The sequence below is a fragment of the Muntiacus reevesi genome, chromosome 5, assembly GCF_963930625.1.
Source record: "Muntiacus reevesi chromosome 5, mMunRee1.1, whole genome shotgun sequence".
NCBI classification, from domain to species: Eukaryota; Metazoa; Chordata; class Mammalia; order Artiodactyla; family Cervidae; genus Muntiacus; species Muntiacus reevesi.
The window spans coordinates 81,756,310-81,776,968 of record NC_089253.1 but is presented as its reverse complement, the minus strand read 5'-3'; the positions used below and the strand labels follow the sequence as shown (position 1 = coordinate 81,776,968).

At 39.5% G+C, this 20,659-nt stretch overlaps 1 protein-coding gene across 1 annotated transcript in view; it reads left to right on the top strand.

Annotated features, from left to right (window-relative positions):
• The window catches only part of KMO (kynurenine 3-monooxygenase), a 65,057-nt gene that overhangs the window by 7,009 nt on the left and 37,389 nt on the right, over positions 1-20,659 (top strand). Inside the window, 3 exon segments of the mRNA XM_065935647.1 lie at positions 16,217-16,286; positions 16,578-16,675; positions 17,886-17,975. Of these exon segments, the coding sequence (XP_065791719.1) occupies positions 16,217-16,286; positions 16,578-16,675; positions 17,886-17,975 (258 nt within the window).

Genomic DNA, 20,659 nt, shown 5'->3' with positions numbered 1-20,659 from the left:
GAACTGAACTGAACTGATAGTTGGTTCAAGTGTATACTTTTTACTTTATGCAAATATTGATGAGACAAAACATGCAAATAGCTTAAGAACTATTATTATTTTATTTCATTAATATTAAAATAAATAAAACTCTATTCACTTCACTCTTGTTTTCCACTGTTCAGGCACAAAAACCTATGTATGATAAACCTGTATTACCACCCTGATTTCTAGCACCTTGAACAAACAGAAGTGATGTCAGTTTCTTTGTGACCACGGATGTCATCTTGAATTTGCTCAGTAGCTAGAGACAAGTTTTCATCTCACTTGACTAGCTTTCCTCAATTTCTTTTGTAGTTTTGCTTATGTTCCAATTCCTCTCATCAAACAAGTTTTCTTTCAGCTATCTCACTCATGTATCTGTATTTCTCTAACAGGCCTGACTAACATTTTGAGTATTTTTTGCTACCCTGATAGATAAGGTACCTCATAAACCCTGTTCTCACCTACATAAAACAGACGTACTTGCTCAGAGTTTAGTTCATTTGCTGCCTAATGAACAGTAAATGAAATGGAACCAATAACTTTAGACAGATCAGTTTTGTTAACTGCCTGCCAAGAAAGTGCTCTGCTTTCCTTTTTATTGGTTCCAAAATACTCTGTTTGTCCATCTGTCCATACACATCTCTTCATTCAGCTATTCATCTATCTGTCAATTCAAAGAGAAAAGAACACTCCTCCACTGGTGATGATAGTCTCAGTTGGTACTTTTTTCTTGAAGACAATTCGAAAAAAATATATGCTGATAGTCTTAAAAATATGGAGGAATTGAAGAAAGCAACATCCTCCTTCTCTCTCTGAAAGTCAGCTTCAGCAATGCCTATCCTTTAGAGGGAAGATTGTCATGTAATCTGAGGGGAGTTAAAAGCATTATAATCTTTAATATAGCCTCTCAAATACACCAGATCTGGAGTATATACAAAACCTGTAAAAAACCTTCTAAAAATCTTGCTCACTCTCAACCTCTTCCACATATTTTGCAGTTATTCCAAAAACAAAGCCAAAGAAGATACAACTAACTCCTGCTAAACTCCAAGGCATCAAAACCCTCTCCTCAACTCATTTCAGACTCTCTTTTACTCCTCACTCATTACCTTGTTTATAATTAAACAATATAAATTCCTCCATTCCTCCTGATATTAAGGCCCAAGAACCAATGGGGCAGACAGAAAGAGGATATGGATCTCAGAAGTTTCTGGGAGTTTGGTCCCTGTCACTAAGACCTGTGCTTTGATGGACCATTTCATTATTGTGATTTTACCAAAAGACCTCAATAGGCACCATGCGATTGTTTATAACTCTAAAAATTTAAAATAACTCCAATGTACAAATATAAGGGCATTGCATACAACAAAATGTAAGGCAATTCTTAAGTATTATGATTTAAAATATATTATGACCTGGAAATACATTCACAGTATACTATTCCTTTTTAAAAGATAATTATACAGTAAAATATATATCCAATTTTTTAAGAAGAAATATCATTTGCTTTATATACATAGGAAATGTTAATACTGGTTCTCCCTGATGATAAGGTTGTAGAAGATTACGTTTTCTTTCAAATACTTTCTAAATTTTTGTTACAAACTGTTGAGTCTTTTACTAAATATCAGTTTGTACCAGAAATAGAAAGATGGACAAAATACAAGCCATACACATATCATTAATCCCTGGGCATTCACAGCTTAGTGGGAAAGTCAGTCAGGAATGTAAATAAATAATTCAGCTAATTATGAAAGATATTAAAACACATATATACATCCATGGAATTAAAGAAGAAAAGACAACTCTTTTGGAGTTGGAGAGATACTGAGAGAAATTGTACAGAGGATATGATTCTTGAATGAAGGCTAAAGGAGGAAAAAACAGCCCAGGCAGAGGAAACATTAGATTTAAATGCACATAAGTATAAAAGTGCAAGGCATATTCAGGAAATAAACAGTGACTTTGGTCTACCTCTTACAGACAATATATAAGAATAGTAAAAAAAAATGAGCTTGAGAGGCTGGGATCAACTATAAGAATCTTTTATGCCATGTTGAAAACTTGGAACTTTTTCCTAAAGACTTATGAGGAGCCAAAAAAGGATTTTAAGAAAGGAACTGCATCATTCAGTTTCTGTTTTAGACAATAGCCAGATCTTCTGGAAGTATGACTTAAATAGGTAGACACTGGATCGGGGGGGAAATATTATTAGAAAACTTGTAGTTGTTCAGGTGACAGGCAATGGGAGCCCCATATAGGAACAGTGGAAGGTATGGGAAGGATATCTATTTTCAGAGAGATTCGAAAGGTGCAATAAATAGGACTTGTTACCTCATTAAATATATATTTGTAGGTAGAGGGGGAATTAACTATTCTCTGAGTTATCCTGGTTGGGTGAAATAGTAGGTAGAGTTGTCATTCACTAAGAGAAAGAATTCAGAGGAGGAGAAGGGTCTGAAGATTGAGGAGGGGAATAAGTTGAATGTGAGGTATGTTGAGATGAAGATTCCTGTAAGACACCCAGGAAGAGAGGTTCAGTAGTCAGAGATGGTGTTCTGGAGGAGTATCTAGGCTAGAGAAAAAGTCATGAACAAACTTTCTTAAGAGCCCCAACTTGAAAGTGTGTGGGGCATTCATCTTATCATCAACAAAGGAAGGAAAATCACATCTGTTGCTTGACTTTAGAGACCAAATTCAGATGATACAGGTAAGAGAGTTCAGAGTAAGATCTAAATAATAAAACATTTGACATAACATTCACAATTTTAGAGCCCTTGGATGGCTCAAATGATAAGAACCTGCCTGCAATGCAGGAGACCCAGGTTCAGTCCCTGGGTTGGGAAGATCCCCTGGAGAAGAGAATGGCAACCCACTCCAGTATTCTTGCCTGGAGAGTCCTATGAACAGAGGAGCCTGGTGGGCTACTGTCCATGGTGGCAAAGAGTCGGACACGACTGAGAGACTAACACTTTCACTTTCTCAATTCTAGCAGGTGTAATAGTTACAAAGTATGAAGACATTTTATTTGCTTATTTCAGAGTAAGTGCAATTAACAATCTGGTTCTTCTCATTACATTACTACGTTCAAAAATCAAATTCTTCAAAGACCAAGCTATAGTTCCATGAGTAGAAGGTTATTAACAGGCTTTACTAAAGTCTGTTTGGTGATAGACTCAGAAACAAACAATCTCCATGACTCTTAGGGAAAGTTTTATGTGCTTCAGTAGGTCAAAAATAGTTGACACATGTTTAACATTACACTAGTTTCATGAGTTGGAGTAGGACATGACAACCCACTCCAGTACTCTTGCCTGGAGAAGCCCATGGACAGAGGAGCCTGGCGGGGTACAGTCCATGAGGTCGCCAAGAGCTGGGCAGGACTGAAGTGATGGAGGATCAGTTCCGTGAGCAGGAGGTTATTAATAGGCTTTGCTAAAGTTTGTTTGGTGACAGACTCAGAAACAAGCAATCTCCGTGACTCCTAGGGAGAGTTTTATATGCTTCATGAGGTCAAAATTAGTTGGCTGATGTTTAACAATACATTACCAGATTGATTTCAAACACACTCTATTAAAAGACATAGAAAGTATGACATTTTAAAAATCATGATGACTCTTCCTGTTAAGGTCAGCACTTATATTGGATTCGCCCAAAAGTTTGTTCGGGTTTTCCTGATGTTATAGAAAACCTGAATGAATTTTGGGCCAACCCAATCAATTAAAAGCAAAATTTTCTCATGATCATTGGATACTTGAACAATCCTTGCTGCCAAGGTCACCTGGGAATCAGCAGAAAGGTAGGAGATCCTACTGCAAAAAGCCACACTGGCTGAATGCCTGAGAAGCATAACTCCACATTTATATAAAAGAAATTTTCAAATTCTCTTTTAAATTAGTAAGTTAGGCATCAGTATAATGGATGGCCCACATTATATTGGGGGGGGGGGTCCAAGCACATGACCCTTAAAGCAAGAAGTTAGAAGAGAGAAATGGAAGGGCAGTAAGTTGGGTAAATCCATGATTATGTAACCAAGGAATCTCCTCAGAGTCTGCTGAAGCACAGACAGGCTAAGCCAGTTGTTAATAAAACATTTGCTTTTCAGATTTTTTTTAATCAAAACTGTTTACTACTGTGAACTATTGATGCTGCAAAACAAACATGGAGATTTTTCATAATAGTCTATGTCCAGGCTTAACTCTGTCTGGGCTTCCCTCATAGCTCAGTTGGTAAAGAATCTGCCTGCACTGAAGAGACCCTGGTTTGATTCCTGGGTTGGGAAAATTTGCTGCAAAAAGGAGAGACTACCCTCTCCAGTATTCTTGGGCTTTCCTTGTGGTTCAACTGGTAAAGAATCCGCCCACAATGCGGGAGACCTGGGTTTGATCCCTGGGTTGAGAAGATCCCCTGGAGAAGGGAAAGGCTACCCACTCCAGTATTCTGTCCTGGAAAATTCCATGGACTGTATAGTCCATGGGGTCACAAAGAGTTGGGCAAGACTGAGTGACTTCACTTTCAGGCTTTACTCTAAGAACTGGCGTGAAAACTACTAATAGCTCCTAGGAGTCTAACCCTGTAGAGTTTCTTCTCTTGTCTTACCAGACTCCCTCCTTACTGATGCAGAGGAAGCAGCTGGGTCTTACCCAAGAGTATGTGGTGGGCTCAGCATGATATACACACACTTTCCTTTCCTTTTATATCTTTGGGTCTTCCTAGCATTTTTGCCTGTGTAGCAACTAAAGAGTCCCTAGTGGCTCAGATGGTGAAGCATCTCCCTGTGATACAGGAGACTCAGATTCCATCCCTGGAGCAGGAAGATCTCCTGGAGGAGGTCATGGCAACCCACTCCAGTATTTTTGCCTGGAGAGTCCCATGGACAGAGGAGCATGGTGGGCTACAGTCCAATTCCTGACTAAGAGCATTTTACATAGAAGTGAGAAGGAGAAATAAAGTTAGACTGAGTCTAAAAAGTACTTTATAAGCCATCTTACTAATCCTTCAAGCTGAATTTATATATCTACAAATAATTTTTCCTTTTAGTTTTATTCAAACCTTAGTAATACTTGGACACCTTATTTGACTGGTCTTAGAGAAAGCATTGTTGTTTATTCTTTTGTGTTTATTAATAATAAGATACAGCAGCAGTACGTTTGAACTCACCACTCAGCTGGAATTGATGCATTGCCGTGACTTTTAACAGGGCTTCCCAGGTAAAGAACCCGCCTGCCAATGCAGAAGTCAAAGGAGATGAGGGTTTGGTCCCCAGGGGAAGGCATGGCAACCCACTCCAGTATTCTTGCCTGGAGAATCCTATTGACAGAGGAGGTTGGTAGGCTACAGTACATAGGGTTGCAAAGAGTCGGACACAACTCATGCGACTGAGCAGGCATTGACTTACAATAACCTCTGTGCTTCTCTGCCACTCATTACATTGCCCTAAATCTTGCTTCTCTTGCTTACATAAATATATGTAAATGTTTTATGATATATACATGATATATACTGATCACATATGTATATATCTATATACACATATGTAAATAACAAATATACTTCTAAAACTTATGTATATACACATACATGTGGTTTAGTTGTAGTTGTCTTTATTATATGAGTATCAGGCAGTTTGAAGTCATCTGGGACTTTTTTTTACTCATAGTGTTACTCATATAATCCTTATACTATTTTATCATGTAAATATACCATAATTTATTTATCCTTACTTCTGTTATGGCTATTTAGACTGTTTCCAGAATTTTATTTATTTTTAGTTATGAAAACTGTGGCTCTAGATAGTCTGGCATGTGTCTCTGGGAGTTTCTCTTGGGTATATGCCTTGAAGAGGAATTACTGATTTGTCAGATATGTGAAAACTCAACTTGAAATCACTGCAAGCAATGCATAAGAGATCCTACTAACTCTCATCCTCTCTAGCACTTAAAATTTTTATGAAACAAGATTATACTTAATCCTATTGTGTCCATATCATGTGATATTCCTTCTTTCCCTTCTGCCTCATAAGGAACTATTTATGCAGGCTTGATTGGCAAGCATAGAGGAAGTGTTGGAGAGGTAGGGATCAACACTTGCCAACTTTAGAAAGATTTGAAACATATCTTCACCTGAGTCAGCTTTGTCTCCCCAGATCCTGGAATCAAATTTTGGTCAAAGAAAAGTAACATAGCAAACCCATGAGAGTAGGTCATTGGCTTGGAAATGAACCCTTTCTAAGCCCAATCACTGACTCTTCTTAATATTTGTACATCATTTGTTATAGCTCATTTATTCCATAATTCAAGGTGAATTCCCTGGAAATGAATGTTCTTGTTTCTGAATCTCAGTTTCTCCACTTTTCTATTATTCCCACTAAAGGCAAGTTGGTGTGCCTGACACACAGTGAGGCTAAATGAACCAAAATGTCAGTGTGGAGCAGAGGAAGGTTTATTGTAGGGCTATGCAAGGAGACTGGTGGCTCATGTCAAAAAAAACGTAAACTCCCTGAAGAGTTTCATCAGAGCATTTTAAAAGGCCAGGTGAGGTGGAGAGGGTGGGTGGTGGTCACAGAGTATGTGATCAGCTCATGTACAATTCTCTGGTTGGTTGATAGTGAAGGAAAGGGTGGCATTGCAGGGGTTAGCATTCAGTCCTCAGGCTCAAGGAGGTCTGGGGCTATGTGCTCATGATCATCAAGTAGCTAACATCTTCCATTTGGTGTGGAGTTTTCACATCTTCAAAAACAAGACTCAGGAAATGTGCATCGGATACTGTTATCTAGGTACTTCAGAGAGGAGCTAAAGCAGAAGATATGGGGGAATGGACTCCCCTGGGAAGGCCCCATATGGTCCTGCCCAGTTACATCATTTCCCTGTATTAAGTTCACTGATCTTTTGCTGTTTAGATTGTGGTTTTTGTGTCCTACTGTCTTTCTTCCTGGACTGTTTTCCCAGTATATACAATAGAATATTACTCAGCCATAAAAAGGAATGATGTTGGGCCATTTGTAGAGATGTAGATGGGACTAGAGTCTGTCATACACAGTGAAGTAAGTCAGAAAGAGAAAAACAAACGTTGTATAATAATACATACATGTGGAGCCTCTAAAAATGGTAGAGATGAACCTATTCACAGGGCAGGAATAAAGACGCAGACATAAAGAATGGATGTGCGCAGACAGGGAGGGGGGTGGTCTGGGATGAGTAGGAGGTTGAAATTGACATATATACCATGTCATGTGTGAAATAGACAGCTGGTGGGAACCTGCTTACAGCAGAGGGAGCTCAGCTCAGTGCTCTCCGCTGACCTAGTGGAAGGGATGAGGGCTAGGAGGAAGGTTTAAGAGGGAGGGGATATATGTACACAGGTGGCTGGTTCACTTCCTTGTACAGCATAAACTAACACAACCTCATGAAGCAACTATATCCCAGTAAATAAGAAAATAAGAAAAAACTAATTTCTAAATTACTTTCTCGACCTTCACTTCAACTTTCCTGACCCTCTTGGTCTCCTGATCAATATCCTCCTCCTGTCCTGATTTCCATAAGCATGAAAGAAGCAGTTATGATCACGGACTGTATGTGTGTGTTAGTTGCTCAGTCGTGTCCGACTCTTTGCGACCCCACAGACTGTAGCCTGCCAGGCTTCTCTGTCCATGGAATTCTCCAGGCAAGAACACTGCAGTGGATTGCCATTCCCTTTTCCAATGATCATAATACTGTGAAAGAAAGAGGAGTTTCACAAACCTTTCTTTTTTCTTCAGTGAGACTTACTCAATCTAGCTTTTAATCCCTTCTATTTTTTTTTCTAATGCAACAGAGCAATTTAGCCATTTGAAGAAATTTATTTTATTGTATGAACTTTACTCTTAGCTTACAGTTTTTCTTTCCTTGATACAACCTACTACTATTGCCCTTACTAGATATTACTTTCTTAAAATTAGAGTATAATTGCTTGACAATGCTTTGTTAGTTTCCGCTGTACAATGAAGTGTATCAGCCACATGTATACACATATTCCACGCAACCCCCCTCCTCCACTGCTTGGACCTCCCTCCCATCCCCCCACTTCATATACCTCTGGCCCCATTATCAACCTCCCCTACCAGAGTGACATGTTATTGTTATTATTTAATCGCTAAGTCATGTCCAATTCTTTTGTGACCCCCATGGGCTGTAATCCACCAGGCTCCTTGGTTCATGGGATTTCCCAGGCAAGAATACTGGAGTGGGCTGCCATTTCCTGCTCCAGGGGATCTTCCCAACCCAGGGATTAAACCCGCATCTCCTGCATTGGTGGGTGGGTTCTTTACCAGTGCACCACCTGGGATGCTCTCGTGACTACACAACTGTACTAATAGGTCCCCTACACACTGCCCAGGTGCAAAGCCCTCTCCTTATTCCCACATCCACCGGAGGCTGCTGTGAACCCACCAGCCTCAGAGCTTCTCTAGTTTTGTATTCACCCTCATCCAGGTCTGTGAATCCTGTCTCCCTGCTGGCTTCTTTGCTACTGATCCTTCTAAAATCTTGCACAGAGTCCACTGGGTCTGTTTTTTGGTATGCAAAATTTCCAGTGTTTTCTCTTTACTTACTGCATGGCCCCTCAGACTCCTGACCTTAGTGTAAACCTGAGGACATCAATGGTCTTACAGCCTTCTCCCACAGCACAAGCATCTCAGGATTGGGAGTTGCCATGGTATCCTTACTCTACACTGCAACTTCCATCTTGCAACTTCTGTCTCCATTTTTCTCTGTAAATCCTTTGAGGCTACTTACCCTAGTTTATCACCTGTGCCCCCTCACTATTGTCATCAATCAACCTCTAGGCCATTTCCACCCAATATTGAAGACTTCACACCTAATCTTTTTTCTATATCCCAGTCCTGCCATTGCCTTGAGTGACTATCAAAGTTTGCATTATTGTCCTAGCCAATCCCCTAGCCTCTCAGTTCCTTGGATTCTGTGCTTTCAACCACTTCCACCTCCACTGTACTTCAGCCTCTGAGCCACATGATGACATCCTGGACGTTGACACTGTCATTCCACAGAGCTGCCTCATCTACAATAATAATGTTGGATATAGGGCTCTCTGTTCAAAAACTCCTCACTTCCTAACTCTCTTGTTCAGTTGCTTGTACTACAACGGTTCTTCACAGGGACTTCCTACCCTCCTCGTTCATAAGCCTTTTCTGTTTTTCTTCCTCTCCATCCGGCTTAATTGCTATTGTCCATCAATCCAACTAATACTTCAACTCCTTGCTTTCTATTCCAACCACAAGGCTGAATCCCACTCTGCTTGATTCCAGTGGTTTTCTTCCTCTCCATAGATATATATAGGTGGCTTGATTTGGTTACAAATTTTACTTAAGAATGTAATCTCTACTATTTATTTATAAATTCAACACATATCAATCAGGTATTTATTATGTTGCAAACACAATGCTTTTGGCCAGGGATAAAATGATGAGCAAAAACAGTTTGCAGCTCAGTGGGGTAAATAGATATTGATTACAGGATTACCTTAAGGATGTAGGCCTTTCTATTAGTTTCCTAGGGCTGCCATAACCAAGTACCACAAGCAGGTGATTTAACAAAAGATATTTATCATTTCACAGTTCTGGAAGCTAGAGGTCTAGAATCAGGATGTCAAAAGGGTTGGCTCCTTCTCAGGGCTATGAGAGAAAGATCTGTTCCAGGTCTTTCTCCTTGTCTTGTAGATGGCTGTCTTCTCCCTGTGTCTCTTTACATCATCTTCCCTCTGAGTGTCTCAGTGTCCAGATTTCCCCTTTTTTATAAATATGCCCATCATGTTGGATTTAGGGGCACTCTAGTGACCTCATGTTAATTAATTCTGCAAAGACTTTGTCTCCAAATAAGTTTATACTCTGAGGTACTGGGGTTAGGGCTTCAGCTTATGAATTTCATGTTCATTCTTGTGCTCGGTTGCTCAGTCATATCTGATGCCTTGCGATGCTATGGATGGTAGCCCTCCCCTCTAGGCTCCTCTGTCCATGGGATTTCCCAGGCAAGAGTACTGGAGTGGGTTGTCATTCCTCCTCTAGGGGATCTTCCCAACGCAGGGATAGAACTCACATCTCCTCAGTCTCCTGCATTGAAGGTTTTTTTTTTTTAACCACTGAGCCACCAGGGAAGCCCTATATGAATTTGGGGAACCACAGTTAAACCCTTAATGCTCCTCAAGGGAAAAGTCTGTAGCGCTATGAGAACTCATAAGCAGGGGGTTTGAGGTCATTACAATAGCTAAAGGAGGCTTCCTTAAGGAAGTAAAGCTGAGTGGAAACTTGAGGTTGAATAGGCATTTACTAGAAAGAGAAAAGAGGAGAAGATTGTTCACCACTGAAATCTTTTGATGCGGGAGAGCATGATGAGAACAAGCAGCTGAAAGAAAGCTGGCAAAGCTGAGGTGGGAAGTTGACATGATCTCTATAATTTAAAAACATTACAGAGAAAATCTTAGACCTACAGTGATGTCGTGTTTCTCTGGGAGGACTATATTTGCTGCTGTCAGATGCTTGTGGTTACCAGCAACCCCAGATGGACACAATCCAATCAGTGCTAGAGGAGATTCTTAGACCTACTTTGGTCCCTTTGATCATTGATTTATTTCCAGTTGACCCTACTTCTTAGATACTTATTGAGAGTCCTAACCCAAGGCCTGGGCATTTATTAAACCCTCCTGAGCAGGATGTCAGGGTATGTGTCCAGATTTTGTGCTTGCAACATCATGGGTCTATCAAAAATTCTGTTGATATTCTTTGCCTCCTCTGCAATCAATGGATAACCCTAGGTGTGGCTCCAAATGCCAAGTTCACTTGTCTGGGCTTTCTTTTTCTCTTAGCAGAAGAGTTCATCCAAATGACCTATTTTACCATTACACCAAATGCCTGCTTGTAGAGAGTCAGTGGTCAAGAAGCAGATGAATGCTAATAGAATAGAAGCAAATGACATTAATCAAGCAGAATGATTATGATAACTAGCAGCAGACTGGTGAAAATGAAAAGAGATGGATAGATGGAGAAAAATTACAGGATAGAATTGGCAGAACTTAGAATGGATTGGATGTGGAGAATGGAGAAGTGCCACAGATGACTGTTAGATTTCTAGCTTGAGCAACAGAATGGATGAGATGCCATTCTCTGAGATATACCATCCATTCCATGTGAAGAGAACTGACATGATTTGGGGCAAGGATCACAAGTTTCAATTTGTATTTGTTGATTTATCAAATGTGCTTTGAAACTTTAAAAAGCTACACCAGTTAAATATCTATATGTGGTTGTGTTGGTATTCAGTCACTAAGTCGTGTCTGACTCTTTGTGACCCCATGGACTATAGCCTGCCAAGCTTCTCTGACCATGGGATTTCCCAGACAAGAATACTGGAGTGGTTTGCCATCTCCTTCTCCAGGGGATCTTCCTGACCCAAGGATCGAACCCACATCTCCCTGTTAGCAGGCAGAGTCTTTACCAATGAGCCACGTGGGAAGCCCTTAAACATCTATATGTATGAGCTCAAAAAAAGAGATCTGAGTGGTAGATGTAAGTTTCTGCATCACCATGGATGTAGAAGATGGACCACGATGGATGCTTAAGAAATCCCAACACTTCGGTGGGCATGAAAACTGATACAGCCGTTATGGAAAAAAGTATTGAGGTTCCTTTAAAAACTAGGACTAAATCTACCATATGACCCAGAAATCCCACTGCTGGGCACATACCCTGAGAAAACCACAATTCTAAAAGACATATGTACCCCAATGTTCATTGCAGCAATGTTTACAATAGCCAGGACATGGAAGCAACCTAGATGTCCATTGACAGATGTGGTACATATATATAATGGAATATTACTCAGCCATAAAAAGAAATGAATTTGAGTCAATTGTAGTGAGGTAGATGAAAGTAGAGTCTCTTATACAGAGTGAAACGTCAGGAAGAGAAAAACAAGTACTGTATATTAACAAATATATATGGAATATAGAAAAATGGTATTGATGAACCTAGTAGAATGGACTGTGGACACAGTGGAGGAAGGTGAGTGTGGGGTGAATTGAGAAAGTAGCACTGACATATAAACACCATCATATGTAAAATAGTTAGTGGGAAGTTGCTAAATAGCACAGGAAGCCCAGCCTGGTGCTATGTGGTGACATGGAGAGGTGGGATGATGGGAGGGGAGGGAAGGGAGGGAGGGAAGGGATATATATACAAACATACATACATACATGTATTTATATATATATATGTGTGTGTGTGTGTGTGTGTATATATATATATATATATATATATATATATATATATATATATATATATATAATTTGACTGATTCTAGTTGTTGTACAGCAGAAACTAACACAAAATTGTAAAATAATTTTCCACCAATTAAAAAAAAAAAGAAACCCCAACATTTGATTGGGTAAAAGAGAAAAAGAGGAAATGGCTAGAAATGCATAAAAAAACAACAGAAAATGAAGGAAGTTTAGTGTTTCAAGAAGAAAGCTTAGTTAGCAGTATTGAACGCTGCTGAAAGTTTGTGATAATTAAATGTGGATGGGTGTTATTAAATTCAAGTTTCTCAGTAGTGATAAATTAAACAAATCACTGCAATCTGTATAAAGCTATTTAGGAGAGCAACACACTAAAGCTTCAAGAAGACAATAAACAAAAATGTCTTCATAATCTCAAAGTAGGGAAAGATTTCTTAAGCAGTATAGCAAATGCATTAACAGTAGTATAAAAGATTGATAAATGTTACTACACAATAATAAAGAGATTCTCATCATTAAAGATACTATAGAATGTAAAAAACAAGTCACAGAATGGAAGAAGTTATTGCAACATTTTAAAATGACAGACCCTGTATTCAGATCTCTGTATAACTTTAAAGGTCAATAGAAAAACACAGACAAAAAAATAAAAAAAATAAAAAATAAAAATTAAAAAAAAAAAAAAAGAAAAGAAAAACATAGACAACCCAATAGAATATGGGCCAGAAAGACACTTTATGGAAGAGAAGATCCAAATAGGGAATCAACACATGAAAAAATGTTCAATCGCTTTGGAAATAAGTCTATTTATTTATGTAAATTAAGACCACACTTCTCCTCATCTTACCCAACCAATACTACATTTGATAGTTTGAGAACACGTTGCTGTTCAGTCACCAAGTCATGTTCAACTGTTTGGGGCCCCATTCCCTGTCCATCACCATCTCCCAGAGTTTGCCCAAGTTCATATCCATTGAATCAGTGATGCCATCCAACCATTTCATCCTCTGTCACCCTGTTTTCCTTCTGCTTCAATCTCTCCTAGCATCAGGGTCTTTTCCAATGGGTCAGCTGTTTGAATCAGATGGCCAAAGTATTGGAGCATCAGCTTCAGCATCAACATCAGTTCTTTCAATGAAAATGCTGGGTTGATTTCCTTTAGGATTGACTGGTTTCATCTCCTTGCAGTCCAAGGGTATCTCAAAAGTCTCCAGCACCACAGTTCAAAAACTCAGTTCTTTGGCACTCTGCCTTCTTTATTGGCCAGCTCTCACATCCGTATATGACTATTGGAAAGACCATAGCCTTGACTAGATGGACCTTTGTCAGCAAAGTGATATCTTTGCTTTTTAACATACTGTCTAGGTTTCTCATAGCTTTTCCTGCCAAGAAGCAATCATCTTCTAATTTCATGGCTGCAGTCACCATCCACAGTGATTGTAGAGCCGAAGAAGAGGAAATCTGTCACTTCTTCCACATTTTCCCCTTCTATTTGCCATGAAGTGATGGGACCAGATGCCATGATCTTAGCTTTTTTTTAAAAAAACATTGAGTTTTAAGCCGGCTTTTTCACTCTCCTCCTTCACCTTCATCAATAGGCTCTTTAGTTTCTCTTTGCTTTCTGGCATTAGAGTGGTATCATCTGCATATCTGAGGTTATTGATATTTCTCCTGGCAATCTTCATTCCAGCTTGTAACTCATCCAGGCTGACATTTCTCATGATGTGCTCTGCATATAAGTTAAATAAACAGGGTGACAATAAGTAGCCTTGTCATACTCCTTTTTCAATCCTGAATCAGTCACTTGTTCCATACAGAGTTCTAACTGTTGCTTCTTGACCCTCATCCAGGTTTCTCAGGAGACAGGTAAGATAGGTAAGGTAGTTCCATCTCTCTAATATTTTACCACAGTTTTTTATTATCCACACAGTCAAAAGGCTTTAGTGTAGCCAGTGAACAGAGGTAGATGTTTTTCTGAAATTCCCTTGCTTTCTCTATGATTCAGTGAATGTTGGCGATTTGATCTATGGTTCCTCTGCCTTTTCTAAACCCAGCATGAACATCTGGCAAATATAAGCTCTCAGAGGCTGCTAGTGGGAAAACACATTAGTACAAAATTTTGAAAAACAGTTTGGCATAATAAAGTTGAAGATACATAAACCTTTGACCAGAGATTCCACTTCTGTGAATAAAACTCTAAAGAAAAATCATGCACACGTGTACCAGGATACATGTATGGAAGTGTTCTTTGTAGCTTGTTAATATTCTCAGGCCATCTTTTCACAATATTCACATACATCAAACCCTTATTCTATATATCTCTAAACTTGTATAATCTCTATACCAATTATATCTTAATAAAACTGGAAAAATAATATTGTCAGGCCAGAAATAACTCTAATGTCCTTCAACAGTAAAATGGTTAAATCAGTTCAGTTGAGTTCAGTCGCTCAGTCATGTCCAACTCTTTTCGATCCCATGGACTGTAGCACGCCAGACCTCCCTGTCCATCACAACTCCAGAGCTTGCTCAAACTCATGTCCATTGAGTCGGTAATGACATCCAACCACCTCATCCTCTGTCATCCCCTTCTCCTCCTGCCCTCAATCTTAACCAGCATCAGGGCCTTTCCCAATGAGTCAGTTCTTTGCATCGGGTGGCCAAAGTATTGGAGTTTCAGCTTCAGCATCAGTTCTTCCAATGATTATTCAGGACTGATTTCCTTTAGGATGGACTGGTTGGATCTCCTTGCAGTTCAAGTGACACTCAAGAGTCTTCTCCAACATCACAGTTCAAAAGCATCAATTCTTTGGTGCTCAGCTTTCTTTATTGTCCAACTCTCACATCCATACATGACTAGCAGAAAAACCATAGCTTTGACTAGACAGACCTTTATTGACAAAGTAATGTCTCTGCTGTCTAGGTTAGTCATAGCTTTTCTTCCAAGGATCAAGTGTCTCTTAATTTCATGGCTGCAGTAACCATCTGCAGTAGTCTGTGAGATTTCATACAATGAAGAATCAAACAGAAAAAAATAAGAATCAACCAGTAATGAAATGGATGGCCTGGAGTTTATGTGGGATCATACGGATGATCTCACCAGCACACTAGTGAGTTAAAGAAGCAGATGCAAAAAAATACATAAGTATCAAAAGCATGCAAATTAAATTTTGTTGCCTAGGGATGTATACCTAAGTGGAAAAACTATAAAGAAGCCAAGTTTGGTTATCACAGAAGTCAGAATGTTTACCTTTCGGATAAAGTTTGAGGATTGTAACTAGGGGGAAGTTGGGGGAGCTATAGGAGATTGGCAATATTCTACTTTTTTTGATCAGAGTCAATAAATGGGTGTTTGTTTCTTCTAATCTGTAAACCATACTCATGGTTTGTGATCATTCTGTCTGAGAGTTATATCTCATGATATGAAAGTTAAAAAAGAATAAAAAACCTAAAACTTCCTTGAAAACTATGCAGTTTAATCTTCAGTTAATCCTATTATTCTTGCAAATGGCATTTTCCACTAGTGACTGGGTTAATCAATGTGATGACTAAGGCTATGGCCACACATGATGTTGCACTTCAGTTCAGCTCAGTCACTCAGTCATGTCCGACTCTTTGTGACACCATGAACTGCAGCACGCCAGGCCTCCCTGTCCATCACCAATTCCCGGAGTTTACCCAAACTCATGTCCATTGAGTCAGTGATGCCATCCAATCATCCCATCCTCTGTCATCACCTTCTCCTCCTGCCTTCAATCTTTCCCAGCATCAGGGTCTTTTCAACTGAGTCAACTCTTCGCATCAGGTGACCGAAGTATTGGAGTTTCAGCTTCAACACTTAATCAGCAAAAACTCCCTATGTTTGTGAAATCAGATAAAAATATGAAAAAAATTTGTTTTGATTTCCTAGGTTGGATCATTAAATGCATGCTTCCTTGCCAAGAGGAATTTCCAAGTTAATGTATATGAAGCTAGAGAAGGTGAGACAATGCTGAACAATGCGAGATGTGGTTCTGATTCTTTGACTTCTTACTCCTTTAGAGTTTAAAAAGAAAAAAAATTTTTTAAGGTAAACCGTTAGACTTCATTAAAACCCTCAACAATCTAAATTTAATTTAATGCAAATTCATTACTATCCATATTTTCTTTAAAAGAGTTAACAAAATCTTTTAATTTGGTCCAGATGGCACCCATTTTTCAGGTATATGTGCTCACCCTGTCTTAGGATATAAGAATTGTGTGTAACATGAGGTCTACTTCCAATGTCTTAGATATCCGAGTGACTAAATCTGCACGTGGAAGAAGCATTAATTTGGCCCTTTCTTATAGAGGACGACAAGCCTTGAAAGCCATTGGCCTGGAAGATCAGGTACCTTGTGAATGCATTTTCCTTACAGAAGATAATACCTCTTGTTTTTCAACTGCATGGTCTTGATTTCTCTAAGTTCAAAGCAGCACTCAATGCCACAAAAATCGCTGCATGAGAACTGTTTTACAGAGGTTTTCAAACTTCTAAATTCACAACAGGGCGGACATTTCACACTTGAGGCACCTGACTGGGGAGGGGGCAGAGCACGTTGTAGGGCAGGTGGACGTTGTACCAGGTGGAAACCTGATTATCACTTCTGACACTGGGCCGTCAACAAGATGGTTAATCTTTGCCTTTTATTTGTGTGTGACCTGGGATGGCATCTGGAGTGAGAGGAGGCAGGCAACATCCATTCTTTTGACTACGTAGGTCCATAATCTCTTATCAGAATTCTGTATTCCATAAAGCTCTGGGACTAGAAAGCTTTTTCATCACCCATTCAGCAGCAAACTTGACCTGATGCAGACTTTTTATAGCCTCTAAAAGAAATCTCTTTTTAGTGTGAATATGTTTTGCTAAAGAAATATTGTGTTATGGGGTGGTGTCCTAGACTAGTCTGTGTGTCATGAACTATCCACATATGCACTCATTACCTATCTAAACTTTGAAAAGTTCTGAATTCTGAAACCAATGAACTCTCAGTGCTTGGATAAAGATTGTGGGCCTGTTACAGATTTTCCTCACATAGACTCAAGATTGTCAAACTTCTCACTATCATGTATCTTGGAAATATAAGAGAAATAGTGTATTTTTATTGACAGTATTTTTGTGAGAGTGCGTCTTTGAAATGATAAGTTTACATAAGTGCTATTTGCATTTCCACATTTTTCTTAGGCATGTGTAGGAAAACACTTTGCACTGCATTTCAGGAATCCTGTGATTTACTCCTCATGCTTTATTCTTTTCTAATCATAAAAAAGAACTTAATCTCTGACGATGAACTGTTTCCTCACTTGTAATATTTGTTTTAGGTCCAGATAAACTTTTAAGTCTATTTTAAAATCTAAAGTTAAAAAAGACCCTAAAAACTAAAATTTGTAGGAGCATAATTTTTATTAGATTTCTACCATACTGTGTTGCCATGGTCTTTTACATTATTTTTTGATTTTTGGAAAATTTTTGAATTATTACATTTTAGAGTCAATATCTATTTTATTGGCATGATGCTACATTATGGAAATTGAAATAGACATCTCTGATTTTATTTCAGGTTGTATCCCATGGTATCCCCATGAGAGCAAGAATGATTCACTCTCTTTCAGGAAAAAAGTCTGCTATTCCCTATGGGACAAAGTCACAGGTAGGTTTACCTGGAGATACTTTTTTGTAAAATGGTAATAGCTGAGTCTAATATCTTGAACCAGCTACTTGCTTGTTGACCTTGCCTTTCTTCTCTAGCCCTGTTTTGACATTGTTTGCTTGTTTAGAATTCAAAAATACATACTGGTTAATTCATAGGAGATGCTTAGAAATGGTCCAGTCCCTAATAAGCATTCAATGGACTTTCCCCATGGTTCAGCAGTAAAGAATCCACTGCAATGTAGGAGTCTCAGGGGATGCAGATTCAATCCCTGAGTTAGGAAGATCTCAGTTCAGATCAGTTCAGTCACTCAGTCATGTCCGACTCTTTGTGACCCCATGAACTGCAGCATGCCAGGTCTCCCTGTCCATCACCAACTACCAGAGTTTACTCAAACTCATGTACATTGAGTCAGTGATGCCATCCAACCATCTCATCCTCTGTCATCCCCTTCTCCTCCTGCCCTCAGTCTCTCCCAGCATCAGGGTCTTTTCAAGTGAGTCAGCTCTTTGCATGAGGTGGCCAAAGTATTGGAGTTTCAGCTTCAACATCAGTCCTTCCAATGAACACCCAGAACTGATCTCCTTTAGGATGGACTGGTTGGATCTCCTTGCAGTCCAAGGGACTCTCAAGAGTCTTCCCCAACACCACAATTCCAAAACATCAATTCTTCAGCGCTCAGGTTTCTTTACAGTCCAACTCTCACATCCATACATGACTACTGGAAAAACCATAGCCTTGACCAGACGGACCTTTGCTGGCAAAGTAATGTCTCTGCTTTTCAATATGCTGTCTATGTTGGTCATAACTTTCCTTCCAAGGAGTAAGCATCTTTTAATTTCATGGCTGCAGTCACCATCTGCAGTGATTTTGGAGGCCCAAAAAATAAAGTCACCTACTATTTCCACTGTTTCGCCATCTATTTGCCATGAAGTGATGGGACCAGGTGCCATGGTCTTTGTTTTCTGAATGTTGAGCTTTAAGCCAACTTTTTCACTCTCCTCTTTTACTTTCATCAAGAGGCTCTTTACTTCTTCTTCACTTTCTGCCATAAGGGTGGTGTCATCTGCATATCCGAGGTTATTGATATTTCTCCTGGCAATCTTGATTCCAGCTTGTGGTTCTTCCAACCCAGCGTTTCTCATGATGTATTCTTCATATAAGTTAAATAAGCAGGGTAACAATGTACAGCCTTGACGTACTCCTTTTCCTATTTCCAGTCTGTTGTTCCATGCCCAGTTCTAACTGTTGCTTCCTGACCTGCATACAGGTTTCTCAAGAGGCAGGTCGGGTGGTCTGGTATTCCCATCTCTTTCAAAATTTTCCACAGTTTGTTGTGATCCACACAGTCAAAGGCTTTGGCATAGTCAATAAAGCAGAAATAGATGTTTTTCTGAGACTCTCTTGCTTTTTCGATGATCCAGTGGATGTTGGCAATTTGATCTCTGGTTCCTCTGCCTTTTCTAAAACCAGTTTGAACATCTGGAAGTTCATGGTGCATGTATTGCTGAAGCCTGGCTTGGAGAATTTTGAGCATTACTTTACTAGCATGGGAGATGAGTGCAATTGTGCGGTAGTTTGAGCATTCTTTGGCATTGCCTTTCTTTGGGAAATGAAAATCCCCTAGAGGAGGGCATCTCAGCCCACTCCAGTATTCTTGCCTAGAGAATCCCATGAACAGAGGAGCCTGGTGGGTGGGCTAGTCATTGGTGTCTCCAAGAGTTGGACATGACATGATTTACACATGCAAGTCAAGAACAGACTACACTAACTAAATGTACCTTTTCTATAAACAGTAATTGTCTTCCTGTGGGCGAGTTGCTGAGGAACTTGCAACCTGGGGACAACAGGTAGTAGTCCTATGGAAAGTTCTCTATGTTCACTATGAAAAGAACTCAGCCAAGCGATGGTAGGAGCACTCTCATGTTCAGAGAGGGAGGAAATCTTTCATTTTCAGAGAAGGAAAAGTAAGGCTTGAAACAGATAGTTTGTTTAAATCTTCAATTGGCAACAAAATAGCATCATTCCAATCAAATAACAGTTTTTTTATGGGGAGAATTGGGTGAGACCAAATTTCTAAAAAGCATAAATTTTTAAGTGTCAGGTGTGCATTGGATGAGAGCTTGCAAATGCACTTTCAGATAACAGAATCTCACAGCGGTCAGCAGCTTTAGATGCATGGACTCCAACCACCTTGCCTTACAGATAAAGAGACAGGCTGCATGACTATAGGAGGTCAACATTAAGGGAGAAACTGAACAAGTTTCCTTACAGACAACAACCAGTGAGCATGATGTAGGAGGCCCTCACAGGCGTGCTGGAAGTGCTGCTTAGCTACACTATTTCTTTTTTCTAAAATGAGAGTGATATTCTTCCCATAATAGGCATAATAGTCATTCCGCCTTTCTTTTGGATTAACACTGATTGTGCTGAGGAAACTCAATTCCTCATATCCATCTCTTCCCTGGAGATTGGACCAACACAGTATGAATAGATCAAGGAGTAAGATATGGTTCAAAATAGCAGGGAAAGTTGATGAGAAGAGTGACTTGGACCTGAGACTAAAACTGACTTCTTGACTTTCACCAAGTGAGAAAGAGAGAGGGGTGAGGGAGAAACAGTTCCATCACCAGTGACTCCCCAAGAAGGTGAAAGTGTTGGTGCAAGTTCTCATTTCAAGGCCT